Below are 19,452 nucleotides of genomic sequence, written 5' to 3'. Positions count from 1 at the left end.
CCAAAGAGAAGGTGAACTGAACTAGGGTCCTCGAGAAAGGCCATACACATTCTTAACTGCTGAGCCATTCCTCCAGCCCTAGAGGAAGCACAACTTTCTTTTAAATATGTTTTTATTTTGTTTTGTGCCTATTTGTCTGTGCACCACATGTACACTTGAACCCAAAAAAAGTCAGAAGAGGACCAGATCCCCTGGAACTGTAGTTACGGATGGTTGTGAGCTGCCATGTGGGTGCTGGGAACAGAAGTCTGTTCCTCTACAAGAGCAGCAAGTTCTCTCAACTGCTGAGCTGTGTGTCCATCTCTGCCATCCCCTGTGAAGTATTCTTTAACACAAAGAACGCCAAAGGTCAGACCCACTCTAAGACTCGAAACTGTCTAAGTGCAATTGTTCCAGCACACACAGAGCGCACAGTCAGACATCTCCACATTCTAATTAGTTTTTCTTTTGGACACAGGGTCTGGATGTGTAGCCCAGGCTACACTGGAATTCACAATCCTCCTGCCTCAGCCTCACAACTGCTGGGATTATAGGTGTGTGTCACCACACCAGTTCTAAAATAAAAACTTTTTTCCAGATAGGTTTTCATGTAGCCTAGGATGGCCTTAAACCCACTATCTAGTCAAGGGTGACCTTTAACTTTTGACCCCCTCCCTCTTGAATGCTGGCATTACAGGGCAGAGGAACATCCATTCCCTCCACCAAGTATGTTGCCTCCCCAACCCTCCATCACTTTGTTTAGAAGAGAAGATGCACATAGCATGGCGGACCTGCCTTTCACCGCAGCACTAGAAAGCAGGGGTCTCTGTAAGTTTGAGGCCAGCTTGGTCTACATAGAGAGTTCCAGTACAGTCAAGGCTATGTAGAAAGGCCCATCTCAAAAAATAAAATTAAAATAAACAAAAGAGAAAGTACATCAAGCCCCCTATTAAGAGTTTAACTTTGGGGTTGGGGATTTAGCTCAGCGGTAGAGCGCTTGCCTAGGGAGCGCAAGGCCCTGGGTTCGGTCCCCAGCTCCGAAAAAAAGAAAAAAAGAAAAAAAAAAAAAGAGTTTAACTTTACGTTCTCTCCGCTCCCCCAAAAATTCATGTGGGAATCCTATAACCCTGATTCCTCAGATGTGACTACACTGAAGTCAAGATCTCTAAAGGGGTCTTGGATTAGAGCTTTGAGAAATACATTTCCATTATTTAAGATACTCACAGGCATATGCAGTGTGCACATGTGTGTGTATGCATGTGAAAACCAGAGCATAAAACTAGGTATCTTTTTTTTTTTTTTTTTGAGACAGGGCTTCTCTGTGTAGCTCTGGGTGTCCTGGAACTCACTCTGTAGACAAGGCTGGCCTTAAACTCAGAGATCCACCTTCTGAGTGCCAGGGTTAAAGGTATGTGCCATTGTCCAGCTTCCTCAACAGCTCTTCATTTTATTCCCTCAGGCATCTTTTTGATTCAGTCTAGCTAGCCAGTTCCAAGGATCCTCTGTCCACTTTCAGATTACTGGAATGATAGGCTTGTTGTTGTTGTATTATTTATTTTGTATGTGTTAGAGTTTTGCCTGCATGTATGTGCCCATATGTACGCCTGGTGCATGTGGATGCCAGAAGGCAGCACTGGATCACTTAGGATCAGAGTTCTCCATGCTGTGAGCTGAGGAGCTGAACCTGCTCCTTGTGCCTACATGGCGAGTGTTTTGTCTCCCCCCAAGCATCTGCACTGTTTTAAAATGAAAGCCCCGCGTACTACCTATAGCTCCCCAAAACTTTCTGTCTACAGATACGCAGACAATGCCGTAAGCAGATGCCATTACCATCTCTAATCTACTGAGAATGCAGAGCAAATTTCCATATAACAACATAAAACAAAATTAGCAATTAGCTGGTATGACCTGATAAAAGAGACTGGGTACAAAATATAAGCTCCTGTTGGACAGTCTTAACAGAACAAGCACAGTGGGAGAAAGCCGGAGTTACCTTGAGATGGATGTAGCAGTCTTTCAGCTCTGATCCCCTGACCAGTGGCCCCTCCACTGGGCCAAACTGGGTGCGCTTGGGAATCCGTCTTTTGGAGAACACTCCCCCAAGGAACCTATCTATGTAGAGGACCAGAGGCAGACTGGCTCTTGCCCGGGTGAGCACAGGCCGGTTAGGGATTGGATGCAAGGGGCCATGCTTTGGGCACACAGAAGAATGTGCATTGTTACACTCCTCACACCCTGCAAGAGAAAGAAAGCTAAAAGTCAAATGCCTCGAAGCCTCTTGAATCTATGAAAAAGGTGCTGACCTAAAAATAATCTGAAATCTAATTTTTCAGGCCAAATTTAGTTAACTCCTACAAGGATGCTAACAATGTACTATGAAGTATTACCTTTCATAGCCCAGTGAGAATGCTGTCATTTCCCCTAAAACCATGCTAATCCCCTATGCCTGCTAAAAGTAATATGCAACTCATGACAATTCCCTGCCAGACGGTGGTTCCAAACAGTGGACACAATTTACAAATCAATTATAAGAAAAAAATGAAAAGCTTCCTTGTTAGATGTTGCAAAATCTGATGAGACAAAGTCATTTTAATAAAGCTGTTGTGGGATCAGCCCTGACAATACGGTTTGCTCTGCTTCCTCCCAGTGAGTTTGAGAAGCTGTAATGCACGTGTAGTCTCAGGCAAACAGAATGCTCTTCACTTCAGGTTGCACGACCTGAGGATGCTAAAATGAGTCTCACCAGGACCCCGCCTTTGTTACTCAGACAGCACCATTAGTGTAGCCCTGGCAGGGCATACATTTTCAACTGATGCTGGAAATCTACATTTGCCTCAAGCCAGGAGTGCTCACTCCCTTTTCAAGAGGAACCCAGAAGAGATACTCAGGGTCACAAATTAGAGACAAGTAACCAGGCCAAACAGAGTTCAGACTCATCACACCCCTCCTCTCCGGCTATGTGGTGACCTGGTTTAGGTGTCTGAAATTCCACAATTCTCAAGTAATGCAGAGTAACTTTGTATTAATATTTATAAGATAAATAAATTTCAGTGCATCTGATTAAGGAGCTGCCTTGAAAACTTACTCAAAGAAAAACAAAACAAAGTCCTTTGTTACATGGGTTTTAGATATGGAGCTGAGTACAACCAGACAGGAGGGTGGTACAAAGCCACAAACTTGCTCACTCAGGAGAATGAGGTCAGTCTGCCACGTGGGCATGAAAATCCACAGAGAGAAACAATGAACTGGTGGGTAAACATGGAGACTGAGCAGGCCGGACAGAGGACAATTCCGGGTGTGGCGTCCCACCCAGACCTGCAGCCAGCTGTTCCCAGGCACTCACAGTTATGACCTTCAGAAAGAAGCCAGCGGAGAGAGGCTGAGGAGTGCCTCTGTGCAGCAATGACTGAAGACCTGTAAGTATTCTTAAACACCCATGAGAGAGACAGAGCAGCACAGCGCAGAGGCCTGACCTAGACCGACTCACTGTAGCAATTAAGAGCCCCAGTGTGGGTGCCTGGTTGCCCATTTACTTGTTGACCCTGGGACCTCTTCTGGGTTTCAGATTCTTTTTCAGTAAAAACAAAAAACAAAACAAGAGTCAGGACCTCCCTCCTAGGGCTGTGCCAGTGTATGGGTGGACAATTGCTGTGCACATGACCACACTTGCACACATCTTCCTGGCACAGTCCAGTGCCTGTACTTACACAAATCATGGGGATCAAAAGGCCTGGGTGGGTCAGGCTGCCAGTCATCCACATCCGTGTCTTCAGCATCCTCTTCCTCCTCTTCCTCTGTATCCTCATCTTCATCCTCCTCTTCTTCCTCTTCCTCTTTTGCATCTAGTCTGGCAATTGGGTTCTGCAGAGTTGCCAGAGGGTCTGAACCATCCACACTCTCAATGGAAGGCAGCACCTGAGTATGTACAAGTAATTAGGCTTGGACAGAAGCTTAAGGGACAAAGCAAGTAGGCACCTCTTTTAAGAAAACTAGGACCCGGGGCTGGGGATTTAGCTCAGTGGTAGAGCGCTTACCTAGGAAGCGCAAGGCCCTGGGTTCGGTCCCCAGCTCCGAAAAAAAGAACCAAAAAAAAAAAAAAGAAAAAAGAAAACTAGGACCCACATGTATACACAATAAATACACTCTTGACAGAACATAGTTTTTACCCTAGTTTCTTGCAAAGCTCTGGAAAAAATAACTTTTATTCATAGGCAACTTTATCCAAGACTCTAACTTCCTTTCAAATGTCTAATGCCCTTGGCTTTCAAGCTCAATTCTCCCTCCTCACCTTCTGCCTCCTATGTGGGCAGACTGAGACACCTTTGACACACACCAGAAAGAGATTCAAATCTAGTTCCACTCTTTGCTTGCACAAGACATTTCCTACTGGCTTAATGGACCTGCCCTACCTCCTGAGAGACTTTGGTGAACACACATTTCCATTGCCTCCTGCCTGGGTTGCTTGTGAAATCTTCTGTCTTTATATCTGGGACTAGGGTCCCTCCTTACTTTTAAAAGTGACTTTACCACACAGAGAAGGGACCATAGTGGCTTTCTCATAATGCTCTTCTAGGAACTTGTGTTTGTGTGATGTATATACATGTAAGTGCCTCTGTGCACATACGCAGGTCAGATATCAACATTGGACTGTTGCTTTTTTAGATCACTTTCCATCTTTTCTTTTTTTTTCTTTTTTTCGGAGCTGAGGACTGAACCCAGGGCCTTGCGCTCGCTAGGCAAGCACTCTACCACTGAGCTAAATCCCCAACCCTCCATCTTTTTTAATCATTATTGTGTATATGTCCATGAATTCAGGTGCCCACAGAGGCCAGAGGTGCTGGATATAAGTCACTTGATATGAGTGCTGGGATTTGAACTTGGACCCTCTAGCAGAGTAGTATATGCTCTTAACCACTGAGCCATCTCTCTTGCCGCATTTTATTTCTGATACAGCATCTATCATTGACCTCAAGCTCATTAATTCAGCTATACTGGCTGGCTAACAGGCCCCTAGTATCCGGCTCTGATCCTGCAGTGCTGGGGTTTTTTTATGTGGGTTCTGAGTACCCACACTCCGGCTCCCACACTTGTACAACAAGCCTTTCCCCACTGAGCCATCTCCCCAGCCCAGCTTGGTATTTTCAAAGACAGAATTACTATGTTGCCCAGACAAGCTCTCCAAACTCCTAGACTCATGTGACCTCCTGCCTCCTGAGTATCTGGGACTACTCATTTCTCCTAGTGTTTTGCTTTGTTCTGTTTTGTCTTTAGTGCTGGGAAGGGAACACAGAGCTTTCTGCACATGAGGCAAATGTTCTAACACTAAGCTACATCCTCACTTCACTTTTCAAGCTAAATACAGGGTATAACACGTGGTTAGTACAACTTCATAGCTGACAGCTCTCCTTTGAAACACTCTGAAAGGCTTAAGTGTTTTGGAAAGAATGAAAGAAGTGACTATTCCCTGTGCTTAAGGCGGCGATGCAAACAAGCAAACACTTAGGTGACAGCATCCGGGATCAATGTCGCTCTTCACACACGCAGAAAACAAAAGGCGCCCTGCAAAATGAGTGTTACATGCTACACACAGCCCTAAGTCCCTTTCAGCCAGTATCCTCTCTTCTGACCATATTAAACCCATGTCCTTTTAGTCATTTAACTGTTTAACTGTGCCCACTCTGTTTCCCTTGATCTGTTCATATATGCTGGTTTTCCTCTGCTAGGATGCTAATCCCTTGCCTGCCTTCAAAATGCAACCATGTTCCCCAGCAAGCCACATCTGACACCCTGACCCTCCTGTGCTCTGAACATCTACTGCAACTGCAGGCACAGTCCACTTGTCCAACAGCTCTGGGCCTCAATTCCTCCCTAGGTAGCCAGAACATTTGAGAAGAGGCTATCACATCTGCCAATACACATCTTCTGCTGGTCAGAACCTAGGCCTTTCCCTCTGGAGTTCAGTAGAAAAGTCTAATGTTTCTGTCATGTGATACAAATATTCAAGAATTCAAAGTTCCTAATTTATACCATCATTTTTCATACAGCCAAACTTCCAGCTCCTTGGTCACCTTGCCTGCTTATTCCCTAGTGAATTACACAGGTCTATGAATGCAGCATCAGATCACACCAACATATGACAGCCACCTTTCTATTGCCAACTTAGAAGACTAAATTACTTAGCAAACTTAGACTCACAGATACCTGTCATTTCCCATTCATCTTTCTCCCTGACTTTTTAAATCAATCTTACTATGTAGTTCAGGCTGCCTTTTAACTTGGAGACCTCTTGCCACTGTCTCCTAAAATCTGGAATTATGGGCATATGCCACTGTCTTAGTTAGGGTTTTATTGCTGTGAAGACACAGCATGACCAAGGCAACTCTTATAAGGATAATATTTAATTGGGTCTGGCTTACAGGTTCTGAGGCTCAACCTATTATCATTAAGGTGGGAGTATGACAGCATCCAGGCAAGCATGGTGCAGGAGGAACTGAGTTCTACATCTCCTTCTAAAGGCAAACAGGAAAAGATTGGCTTCCAGGCAGCTAGGATGAGGGTCTTAAACCCACACCCACAGTGACACACCTACTCCAGCAGGGCCACACCTTCTAATAGTGCCATGCCCTGGGTCAAGTATATACAAACCATCACAGCCTCCAAACCTGGCAACTCCTTTTTGAAGAGCCCCATGTAGCCAGGTATGGTTATACATGACTTTAATTCTAATACTTAGGAGGGAGAGACTGGCAGAACTCTCAGTTCAAGGACAGGCTGCTTACACAATAAGTTCCAGGACAGCCAGGGATATATAGAGAGACCTTGTCTCAAACAACAAAGAGAGCTATCATCAGAACAGCCTTGAACTCCTGATTCTTGTCACCACCTCCCAAGTAGCTGGGATAACAGGCATGCACCTGCATGCTTGGCCTGGGTGTGTTTGGACATGCAGTTATTTAACCCAAAGGCCTAGACTTTCACACAACCTTCACTGTACCTTTGAGCCTTTCAGAACGGTTTTTTAATGGGGGAAGGGAGGGAAGTAGGAAGATACTCTGCCTCAGCCTCAACATAGACTAGATGCCTCCTGAGGGTGGGGAGAGAAAAGGGAGGTTTCTGGCAGTGCAACTTCCTCAGCCTCCTCAGCACATCCTTCATATCCTTCAAGGAGGAAGCAACTTCATGCCCACTCATCACCTTGAGCAGTTTACTACTCCACCTTCTCTAAGCCACTTAAGCTCAATGCCAGTGTTAGTAACAAACGTTATCTCCACTGAAGCACAGCATACACACACATCAGCTCCTCACAGAGCCTGTCTCTGTGCAGAACATACCAAAAGGATCCACTCACAACTCAGTTACTCTAAAGCCACAGTGAGACATTTTTTTCTCAGTAGATGTGGTTTCAAGAACTCTGGTTTGGCAAGGTTGCTGCTGGCTTCTCGACAGTGCTCAGAAAGCTGGCATGAAAACCGTCATGACAACCTTCCCTGTCCCACACTTCAGTGTTAGCTTTGAGGACTGATGCTGAAACAGACATGAACCTGAAGCACGGTGAGCACTGTGGGAAAAGCAGGGAAAGCATCAAAGAGCACTTCTGGTAAGACCTGTCTTTAATGTAGACAGCACAGACCTGAACACACAGTGGGATGTGCTGCAACTTGGTTTAATTCAAATTCCCCTGGCATTTACTGACCTAGGTAGGCATCTAAGTTCATCTGAGATAAGGCTGCACTGCCAGAAATCTCCCTTTTCTCTCCCCACCCTCAGGAGGCATCTAGTCTATGTTGAGGCTGAGGCAGAGTATCTTCCTACTTCCCTCCCTTCCCCCATTAAAAAACCGTTCTGAAAGGCTCAGAGGTACAGAGAAGGTTGTGCAAAAGTCTAGGCCTTTGGGTTAAATGACTGCATGTTATCTCCCTGGCTGCAGACATGAAATTCAAGTTCTGCCACTTTTCTACCACAATAGCCCCTGTGGAATTTAGTCTATTCAGGGATGCAAATACCCCCTACTTTGCCCCTCTTTGAATACTAGGCAACAAGCTAATAAATACATTCTCTTCTGATAATGGCCAGGCAGTGTAAGTGACCGGTGTGTACCTGATTTACACAGAAGAAAAGAATTTAAAAGGAAGTTGTTAGTCCTATACAGTTCGCCGCCGTACAATCAAACACAGTGAAAGGAAAGAGAATTAGCTAAACGTACACTTTCTTCTTCCCACTTAATGCCACCCTGTGATTAATTGCATCTACATGATACATTTCAGGACACGTTTGTCTGAGAAGCGAAACAGGAAATGACACTGGACAGCAATGAGTAAGACAGAATGGTTTGTGCCTCCTACTGAGCCCAGTTATCAAGACAACATAGTTTCTTCTCTATGTGTGAGAAGTCACAGTTGCTAATTTTTGGAAATAAAGAGGAGTGGGTGCTACCATGTCTGTGTCTGCACACCGGTGCCGCCTGTCTTAAAGACAAAGGAGTGGGGGTTGGGGATTTAGCTCAGTGGTAGAGCGCTTGCCTAGGAAGCGCAAGGCCCTGGGTTCGGTCCCCAGCTCCGGAAAAAAAAAAAAAAAAAAAAAGACAAAGGAGTGAACACACAAAAAGAGCTTCAAACAGATTTTTCCACCAAGCCTTTCAGCCAAGACAGAAAGAGAGGCAGAGGCAGGGGCAGAGACAGACAGAGTTGGGGATGTAGCTGTGGTACTGTATACTCCACATGTACAAGGCCCTGAACTTGACCGCAGCATGAGGAACGAGAAGAACAAGCCCAAGCAAGGCTCCAAGCCAACACCTATAGTCACGCTGTTTTATAATGCCGGAGTCACAGAGCTATCTAAGTATAATTTTCCCTTTATACAAAACATAAAAGGACCAGATTGTTTTGGGAGGTTGGAGAAGATGAAGGGACCTTTGAGGTGTAAATGGAAACAAAACCATCAATTAAAACATGCCAAATAGTAAAACAACCAAATGGCATTTTTGTCCATCAGATTGTCAAGATCTGAGAGGACTGAAAGCACACCAGTGGTAGGCTTGAAATGGCATTTGCATAAAGTTGACAGGAATATAAACTTCTTCAATATCCAGCAGCAATAGACAAAGAATTGTCAAAATGATTTTCTTAAACAAGACATAGTGGCTCACACCTTTAATCCCAGCCCATGAGAGGCTGAGGTAGGAGAATATCATACCCAGGGCCAGCTTAAGCTACAATGGTAGCCCACTACCTAAACAAACAAACAAACCCCTGTTTTCTTACTCATAAGAACAATCTCAAATGCATCAAGCAGAACAATGCAACAAGTTCCATATCCTTGCCATTTAGATTCCAAACACTAGCTGATCTCCCTCCTCTTTACGTCTCACTACATTACTATGAAGCAAAACCTACATGTTTTATAGACCATCATCTTTAAATAGTTCAGTGTGTGTGTGTGTGTGTGTGTGTGTGTGTGTGTGTGTGTGTCTGTGTGTGTGTACATATTTCTTTTTTTTTTTTCTTCTTTTTTTTCGGAGCTGGGGAGCAAACCCAGGGCCTTGAGCTTGCTCGGCAAGCGCTCTACCACTGAGCTAAATCCCCAACCTCATGTATATATATTTCTATACAGTGACCTTTATAGTTTACATATTAACATTTCTAAGAACTTACTGGTTTTAAGTATAATTAAGAATCCTTTAGTGTTGCTATTTTTCCCAATTGTCTCCTTTTTTTTTTTTTACACTTAGTTCAATATAATCAGGATCCAAATGAAAGCCATATACAACATTTACTGCACTGATACATCCAAGTCTCTTAGTTCCCCTCCTCTTCTTTACCATTACGATTATTTGTGGGAAAAGTCGGGGGACATAGCTCAGTAGTAGAATGCTTGTACAAGCGAAAACAGACAATACAGCAACAAAATCCAAACAGGTTATCTGGATGGGCCATGGCTCTGCTCATACAATGTTTGCCTCACATGCACAGAAGACCTGGGCTCAATCCCCAGCACACATACAGTAAGGGTGATGATGCAAGCCTTCGATCCCAGTGAATAGGAAGTGAAGGCAAGATGATCAGAAGTTTGAAATCATCTTTGGCTATGTGCGTTCAAGCCTAGCAGCTTAGACTATACAAGGCCCTGTCTCAAAACCAAAATAAGCAAAAACCCAAACCTTTAGGCCACTTCATCTCTCCTGCGGTCCACAGGCTAGATTTCACCAGTAAGTCTTAGACATCTTTGACTCATCCAGTTTGTCTGCCATGCATCCTGTCAGCCGCAGAACACTCAACAGACTTGGTCAGACTTGGGTTTGACTTTGTGGGATGAACACCACACGATACGACACATCAGAAATATACAGCACTAGGACACACAGTGAGCAGCCATCCCTCTTCAGTCCCAGGAAAGCTGAGGTACTTGCTACCATCTGGGTTGTCCATCAAAACCCTTCCCATCAGCCTCCTTCAGGCTGCTACTGACAGCGTCATGCTTCATCGGGGGATGAAAGAGGTGCTGTGTTTATTGTCTGGGACAGAAGTTTCTCTCTCAGGTCACTGTCAAGGAACTCACTAAGCATGAAACAGGATGAAAGGCTTGCCAGCTTCCAGCAGGGATAATGGGGGGAGTGGTTCTGGTGGTCTCTCCCTGTCTGTCTGTCTCTCTCTTTCCTCTTGCCTTCTCCTGAAACAAAGTCTAACCAGGCAACTCAATCTGGTTTAGAACCTGTGACTGTCCAGTCTCTGCCTCCCAAGTGCTCGTGTTAGAGAGGCACCAGGTCAACAACAACAACAACGACGACAACAACCCCTTATGATCTTTTTTTTATTGGAAATTTGAACAAACATTCTACTTGTGTGTGTGTGTGTGTGTGTGTGTGTGTGTGTGTGTGTGTGTTATAATGAGTCACTACTATTTTGCTCAGGTTGGTCTTTACCAGGTGGACTCAACCAATCCTCCTGACCTCAGTGGTATATGCTTACCTTTCAAATCTTCCCCAGCCATGGACTTTTTATTAGCAGACTATGTCAATATACTGACTGCAGTGTTAGTGTCACATTCTGTTTACTTTCTCTCCATTAAAGAAGTTGGAGAATGTACATACAAAACCAACACTCGGGGCTGGGGATTTGGCTCAGTGGCAGAGCGCTTGCCTAGGAAGCGCAAGGCCCTGGGTTCGGTCCCCAGCTCCGGAAAAAAAAGAACCAAAAAAAAAAAAAAAAAAAAAAAAAAAAACCAACACTCAAGGCGGCATAGGGGCAGAAGGACACTGCAGGAACATGACAGCCACCTTTTTACTACCAAATGCCACAAAGGGCTTTTCATTACCTGTTGAGCTGTGGCATCCTGTTGGACATAAGCTACCTGGGCTGGATCTGTAAACAGAGTCTAGAGAAAAACAAACATATCAATAGATTAGACTGCTCGCCTACACAGGAAACCTGACTGTGCTGAGCACCAGCTCTTAGGAGTTACCTTGACTCACAGCTAGTAATCCTTTATCAATGCAGGAGAGAGACAGCATGCTTACTCCTGGCTACAGCCTTCCCTTCACAGGGCTCCAGAGACTGAAGACCCCAAAGGCTAACAGACTTCAGTGCTCTACTCTCGGGCAAATCCCCTCTTGAGGTTGAATGTCACAGTTAATTAAAAAGGCACGTCATGCTAACATGAAGGCATGCCGTGAAGGAAGTGCACCACTCAGGCTCAAGTCCACACGCGGGGAGACCTGGGAGTGGGTGAGAACAGACTGAGAGGTAGGAGCACACCAGAGTGTCAGGAATACGGGATTATAAGCTATTATCATAGAAACGTGTTTATCGTCAGAAAAGTAGAAAGAACAGTGCAGTCTGTTCTTTTTTAATAAAAGTGTACAGTCTGTGGATTCCTTTTTAATAAAACCAATGGGTACAATAATGACAATTAGGAAGTTTAACCATGATAAACACATAACAAGTAGAAAAGGAGAATTTCCGTATGTTACGGCTAAGACAAGGTCAGTATTTCCAACCCAGAGAAGTCACTCTGTCAAATCTTTTGAAAGATTTTGATTTGCTCAATATTTTCACAAACCTATGGGAATAAAAACTGAATTCCAGAGGAATCGGTGTAAGAAGTTGAGATTTCTTCACTTTGACATTTTAAAAATTATGGAAATTCAGACATTTACTTAACCTTCTAATAAACGAGCACTTGCGAACAGGCCACTCTTTACATAGACTCTGATGTACTTCTATAGTCAGAGGACTAACAGTAAACCCAGGCATGCCAAAAGTACCACCTGAACACTGACAAGTCCATCTCTGTACAGACTGGAAACGTATTCATGAGGTGAATCCCATTTTTTCTTAGCAGTGATGTGAGGCTCTTGATGAAATATTACATAAAGACAATTTTATGTCCAGGATCCTACTATAAAAATATGCATCTAAAAAAAAATGAGGGGCTGGAGAGATGGCTCAGTGGTTAAGAGCACTGGCTACTCTTTAAGAGTTGAATTCCCAGCAAATTACATAGTGATTCACAATCATCTACAATGGGATCTGACGCCCTCTTCTGGTGTGCTGTGTACATGAAGATAGAGTGCTCATATACAATAAATAAAATAAATCTTAAAAAAAAAACAAAACAGCAAATGAAGCCAGGCGTGGTGGTACATGCTTTTAATCAAAGGACTCAGGAGGCAGAGGCAGGCAGATCTCTGTGAGTTCATGGCCAGCATGATCTATACAGCTCCAGCCCCTCATTTTTTTTAATGCATATTTTTATAGTAGGATCCTTGACATGAACTCTGCCAGGGCTGTGTGGAAAATCCCTGTCCCCTGTGTCACACACTGACTATAGCCTCGGCCTTCATTAGTATATGTGAGCACAGTATGGGTATGTGGGACCTGTGTACATGTACTCTAAGAAACACATGTATACATGTAACACATTATAAACACTTTATACACTGTAAAGTGCCAAAAATATTTGTGGATATTTGTGTCTTTTAAAAACTCCAAGTCAGTGGCAAAAACTAGAAGCTATATTGTAGAGTTTTTGTGAATATACGCCATGACTTCTATTCTAGTCCTATCAACTAGCAAACAACAGCATAAGCTGGTAGTGATGCTCTGCTCACACATTTAACAGAAATGATCTGTATGCTTTCATTGAGCCAACTTGGATTTAGCTTTACACATAAGTAATAACATACAGACCAAATGCTTGGTTCTGGATACTCAGTAAACGTAACAAATTGGCACCCACCTCAGTGGTCACTGGAGAGAAAGGCTGACATGAGACTGGAGTGCTAATTCATTCTGCATTTAATTTAAATAAATGTACCATCTCTTTTATTGCCAAATTAGTTATACACTCCTTGAAAGCATATATCATATCTGAATGTTTACCAAATCAAAGATCTATGACAACTGACCCATAGTAAACATAATTATTAATTAATATAATTAATATTATAATAATACTAATAATAACATATTAATTAATATAATTAATATTATAATAATACTAACATAATAACATATTATTAATTAATAAACAAGTCAAAAACCTGTGCAGCTTCCACTGGGTGGATGTACACCAGTGTGTGCTCTGGACCGTCCACTGACGTGTAGGAGGCACCATCTGCCGTATAAACCACCTGCTGGGGTGGACGGACTTGGTCGTCAGTGTATACAATCTGAGCCACAGTTCCGGCATCCGGAACAAAGTGCACCTGGGGAAAAAGCAGTCAAGTATGGAGCATCTGTCTTTATAAAGCAAAATCAAACTCACAAAGGCATATGGCCAACCTCAGCTGAGCTGAAACACCCCTAACACAAGGAAAGCAGCCAATGTGCCTTCATCCATGCTAAGCTAGAGCCCAGAAGGTAGGATGCACAGACCTTGTTGGTAATTTACTGCTTAATGTCAGAGAGCTGACTTGAATTCTTTTGTCTTAAAAACCCAACGCAAATAGGTAACTTCTGATGACTCACAAGGGGACAAATAATTGATCCTGGAAAAGCAACTCTAGATTCTTGTATGACACCATTGTTAAAATACAAAACACACACTGCTGTGTGATACAGACCTAAAAGCAATTGCTTTCAACACATCATAAAAATTCTAGTTTATAATGAATACTGCTTTTCAGCAGACACATTAAAACAAGGTCACTTTCACTCCTCCACGTTGTTTCCTACGTGAAGGACATACTGCTGCGTGGAGCAAATGAGGAAATGTCACTGTGTCGATGATGTGGTGTGACTCCTCCCTGCTAAGTAAAGACGCAGAAGAAAACCTTAATGAAGCACTTTAAAGTGCTCCTGGTCAAGTAGATCAGCTGTGCACAGGGAAGCATTCGTCTGTGTCCTAAGAGAACTAAAGAATTGAGTTGTACAAAGTCCTCTCCAAGTGTTTGGCAATGGAACACTGCCTCTATGGAGGCCTCAGCAGGGCAGAAACAGAGAGACTACAGGTAGACGACCACAGCACACATCTGGGGCAGAAATAATTAATGTGCTGACATCCTGGGTTGGCATTCTTACTTTACTGACTTGCCACTGGTCCTAATGTTTCTACGGCAGTTTTCTCCAGTAGGAAATGATAGAATTCACAGATGACACGTAAACTAACTTAATGCCCAAAAAGAATGCTGGGGGCCAAGTGTAACTGAGCACCCCAGGAGTACAACAGACTTCCTCTAAGTGACCAGTCTGTCTGCTATATGCCTGCAGTTTCCGCCTGAAGATAAAGCTCGCGCATGGGGGAACTAGGCTCCCAGCAGATCTGCAGAGCTTCCATTGCTGTGAGGTAACCTTGTGACTTCCCATTTATAATCTTCAGCTCTCAACTTTCTCATGCATACCAAAGCTTTAAAATGGGGGGCAGACATTTTCCTCAAAGAAAGAGAGAAGGCTAAGTTTTTCCACTTGTCTTTTCTCACTCAGTCTATACAGTTTGCAGAACTATGGAGCAGAAAGGACTGAAATTAAAGAATGGGGGGGGGGGGTTGGGGATTTAGCTCAGTGGTAGAGCGCTTGCCTAGCAAGCACAAGGCCCTGGGTTCGGTCCCCAGCTCCAAAAAAAAAAAAAAAAAAAAAAAAGGAATGCAGGGGGGCTCCTGACTGCAGATCCCCACAGGCAGGGACCCTGATCAAAATACAGAACCTCACAAAAACATTTCCTTTTGTCCCCCCGGCCCCCTCTCTCAGTCTCACTATGTAGCCCTTACTGCTTGGAACTCACTAAGTAGATCAGGCTGTCCTTGAACTCATAGAGACCAACTGGCCCAGTCCTCACCTTTTCTCCTACTCTTGGATAAAGGCAGTACATAAATTAATGAAAGTAGTTATCAAAACAGTTTCCATGAGAAAAGCAGTGTTCTCAGTCATTGAGCTGAAAACACCTCTGAAATCACTTTCTCTAAATTTTAGACGGTAGCCTTTAAGTCATATTATATAATCATGGTTTCTCACTACAGTGTTGATATCTCTTAAATTAAGTAATATCTGCATATTTAAATCTTCCAAGGTCAACTTTCTGATTTGACAATAATATATGGTTATACACTTTAGTGAAAAACTGGATCAAAACCTCACGTCTATCATATTGTTTAAAACTGAGTTTATGGGTCTAGCTTGCCTCCTGTTAGTATGTGGAAGGCAGAACCAGGCAGATCTCTATGAATTCTGTGTCTTAAAAGAGAAGATAGGTCACTTACTTTATAAACACACCTTAGGTTTCATTACTCATGGAGAACTGAAACTCTACACTGGCTACGGTAAAAGCAGCCAGTGAAGGCTTGAGGTTTTCAGGATCAGTAACACAAAAAAGGAGGAAAGTCAGCAAGGTGCAGAGGCGAGGCCTACAGGGTGGATGAATTCTACCTCACCTGAAGGCTGCCTCAGTGAAGCTAGTGCTAATGCATTCTTGCTTCTCCAAGCAAATTCTCACGTCCACTCCCTCCCAGTCACATTCAGAATAGAGACACAGACACTGCTGTGTCTTTAGCTGTTGGCATCTACCCAACTGAAACACTGCTGCCAACAGTGAGCTGGAGGAGGTCGTCCTTCACCTGTGCAGTGTTCTGTTCATGGTCTGCAGACGTTGGCCACACATGAGAACTTTCATCTTTGGGATCCATCTTCTTGTTGGACAGCTCCAAGTCTGAACCACCTACAGCAGTAGCTCAGGACAGAGAGCACTCATCTGTCTTGTAGGTCCTGTACACGTGTGCTCATGGAGGGCAGGAAGGTCTCTACAGCGCCCCTGAGAAGAGACAGGAAAGGGACCCAGGTTTAAGTGGATAGCTATGTTGTAATAAATTAGTTTCAACCACAAACCACAAAGAGGTTTTATTAAAAGGTAACACACCTTAGCAAAGGGTAAGAATAAAGTATTATTTGTGGTAATAATATAATATATTGCATACCTGCTATATTTTGAATAATTATTAGATGTATGTTTATACATATGTATATACATGGGAACTATATATAGAATGCAAGCCTCATTATAAATATTGAAGGCAATCTTAGTTCTTTTGAGAAAAATTATTTTCCTGTGTATTAGTTATAGGTAAGTAACAGACTTACAATCAATCAGATTGATGTGTAGTCCAAACTTGGCTTTTTGGCTGTTGTTGTTGTTTTTGTTTTGTTTTGTTTTGTTTTTGGGGTTTCTCTGTGTATTCCTCCCTGGCTGTTCTGGAACTCAGGCTAGTCTCAGACTCAGGCAGATCCACCTGCCTTTGCCTCTTGAGTGCTAACATAATGTTTGCTACAAATAAGCAATCACTTTTCAAAAAGTTATCCAATTGTGTTACTGTCTCCTCCCTGCTTATCTTAAGTCTCTAAATTCCTTCAAGAGGAGGAGTATGTTTAGTTAACTGCTGACATAAGGAAGGACTTGGGTGATTTTTCTTGAGTAAAGATATCCTAGTGTGCAGAATGGGGATAGAGGAGAATGTCTAAGCCCAGAGGTGTGCTGAGATCACTTCCTAGAGGAGATGAAGTGTAACAGATGTTAGGAAGAAAGCACACAACAGAAGGGGCAGGACAATCATTCCAATCTGAAGTGTCCTTGTTAAATCTTACTGGATCAAGAAACCGTACATGATGTAAAACATCTGCAACTACATAGAGCAGGGCTTGAGAGTAGCTGGGCAGAGAACTGCTTTTTAGCATGTACACAAGGGAAAAGACATGAAGCAATCACTCTGATTCTAGGAAAGAACAGCAGTAACCTTTAGCAATGAGGATGAGACTCACAAAGGCAGTTCCCACTAAGTCCCCAATACCAGTCGCAAACACAGCACAGTGTGGTAGTAGGAAATACACATTTGGTCTCTGTCCCCTTTACCTGGCAGGTAAATCTAATTCCCTGACCCTACAAAGGGTGCTAATGACACAGCTGATTTTGGCAGGCTGGGGAGGTTCACAATGGGTGTCAGTTGCCAACACAAGACTAAAAGATTGTGGATTCAGCCCTCTGTAATTGCCATCTGTCCAGTCTCTTCAAACACCTTCTTCTCAGTCATTTTTTAGTTCCCATCCTGACATTCACCCATTGTCCTGTCCCAAATTCTTAAGAAGTGTGTGGGGGATGACACAGATAACAGACTAAAGATTAAATTTAGCATCAAAGGTCAAAAATCAAGCATAAGTCTCCAAAATGACATTTTTGCCAGCTTCAGGATAGCTTCCAGGAAGAAGTATTTCTGAAGAGAGCAGGATACCCTCCCTCCCCATGCTCTCTGTACAGAATCATCTGGAGTTCACTGGCATCCTTTGAAATATCCTTCACAAACCAGTAAAGTGTTCCCAGAAGTCTATGAGGCACTCTAGTGAGGAAATGGAAGTTCAGACATGGGTAGAGGGAATGTCAACTTAGAACAGGCCATCGGAAGCACAGGTAAAACAACTGCCATCCCAAATAAGCAGCAGCCTCGAGGACTGAGTCACCAACCTGGAGGAGCTAAGGATCTCCAAGGAGACAGCATCTCAGGTGGATGCAGTTAGTTGTTTTTTGTTTTGTTTGTTTTGTATTCTTTGCTTTTCTTTTTTTCTTTTTTTGGAGACAGGATTTCTCTGTGTAGCCCTGGATATAGACCAGGCTGGTCTTGAACTCAAAGATCCACCTGCCTCTGCCTCCCAAGTGCTGGGATTAAAGGTGTATGCTGGTTCTTAATGATATAAGATTTTTATCTCTTGGCATCTGCATCTTAAATTCAATAAAACATGGAACTATTTGTGATCACACAGAATAATGGCAAATGTTCAAGAAATGGTCACAAAGCTTTTCACCTCTGGTAAACACTAAATACATTTTTTAGTACACGGTAAGCACTAAAGAGAAAAAGTTGTCCATAGCTCTGCCCCATAGGACACAGCATCTAACGGGAGAGCTAAGAGCTAACTTCTCCATTCACTCTGCACGACACTTACATGGTAAAAACTGAGTGGTAGAGACCATGGAGAAAATAAATTTCTGGAGTGTTCAGCCTCCTCTAACTCCTCTAACTCAGTCATGTTTTCATTTCCATCCTATCCTACTACTCCAGAACCTTCTAAGAGTCCAGGAGAAGCTCCTATCTCCACTGCCTACATCTATTGTAGAAAGGCTACAAGAAATCCAACTCTATAGTATAAACAGCAGGACTGGCTCCAGTATTTAAAACTGCCAGGGCTTGGAGAAGCCAATCAATCAGCAAAGTGCTTGGCCAACACACACACACACACACACACACACACACACACACACACACACACACACAGCACTAAATCCAGTTCCTAGTGCCACATAAAACAAGGCATGGTCCATGCCTATACGCACAGCACTCAGAGGGTAAAGGCAGGAGGATCAGAGGTTTAAGTCCTCCTTTACCACACAGTGAGTAGGAGGCCAGCCTAGGCTACACGAGACCCCTCCTCAAAAGAAAAAAGAGAAACTCCATGTCCATGGTTCTCAATCACCCTCTGATAATAGAACATCATGAAAGATTACTGTTTCCCTAGATATAAATTTTTTTTAATCATTTGAAAAGCAAGATCAATCAAAAAGGATGCTACAAAAGCACTTGCCATGTAAGCCTGACAACCTTAGTTCAGTCCTTAAAATCCACTTAAAGGTGGGAAGAGAGCAACAACTCAACCAGCTGTCATGATGGCCAGGAATGTACTTTGGTGTACACACACACACACACACACACACACACACACTCACTCACTCACTCACTCACTCACAGATACATACTCACACATACACAATAACAATTTAAAAAAATTTTTTTCTTAAAGTAAATATGGTGGTGCTGGAGAGATGGCTCAGTGATCAAGAGCACTGGCTGCTCTTGCAGAGGACCTGGGTTCTATTCCCAGCAACCACATGGTGGTTCACAACCATCTGTAACTTTAGTTACAGGGGACCTGTTGCTCTCTTTTGGCTTCCTTGGACACCAATCACATGTCATGTACACATGCACATGCAGGTAAAACGCTAGTA

The 19,452-nt window shown here is 43.4% G+C and overlaps 1 protein-coding gene across 1 annotated transcript in view; it reads right to left on the bottom strand.

The window, feature by feature from the left end:
• The window catches only part of Prdm10 (PR/SET domain 10), a 103,488-nt gene that overhangs the window by 56,742 nt on the left and 27,294 nt on the right, over positions 1-19,452 (bottom strand). The window contains 5 exon segments of the mRNA NM_001427772.1: positions 1,973-2,214; positions 3,687-3,894; positions 11,290-11,349; positions 13,517-13,681; positions 16,025-16,218. Of these exon segments, the coding sequence (NP_001414701.1) occupies positions 1,973-2,214; positions 3,687-3,894; positions 11,290-11,349; positions 13,517-13,681; positions 16,025-16,093 (744 nt within the window). The 5' untranslated portion in view covers positions 16,094-16,218.

The sequence above is a fragment of the Rattus norvegicus genome, chromosome 8 (genome assembly GCF_021556685.1).
Source record: "Rattus norvegicus strain SHRSP/BbbUtx chromosome 8, alternate assembly SHRSP_T2T, whole genome shotgun sequence".
Classification (NCBI taxonomy): Eukaryota; Metazoa; Chordata; class Mammalia; order Rodentia; family Muridae; genus Rattus; species Rattus norvegicus.
This window is presented reverse-complemented; position numbering and strand designations above follow the sequence as displayed.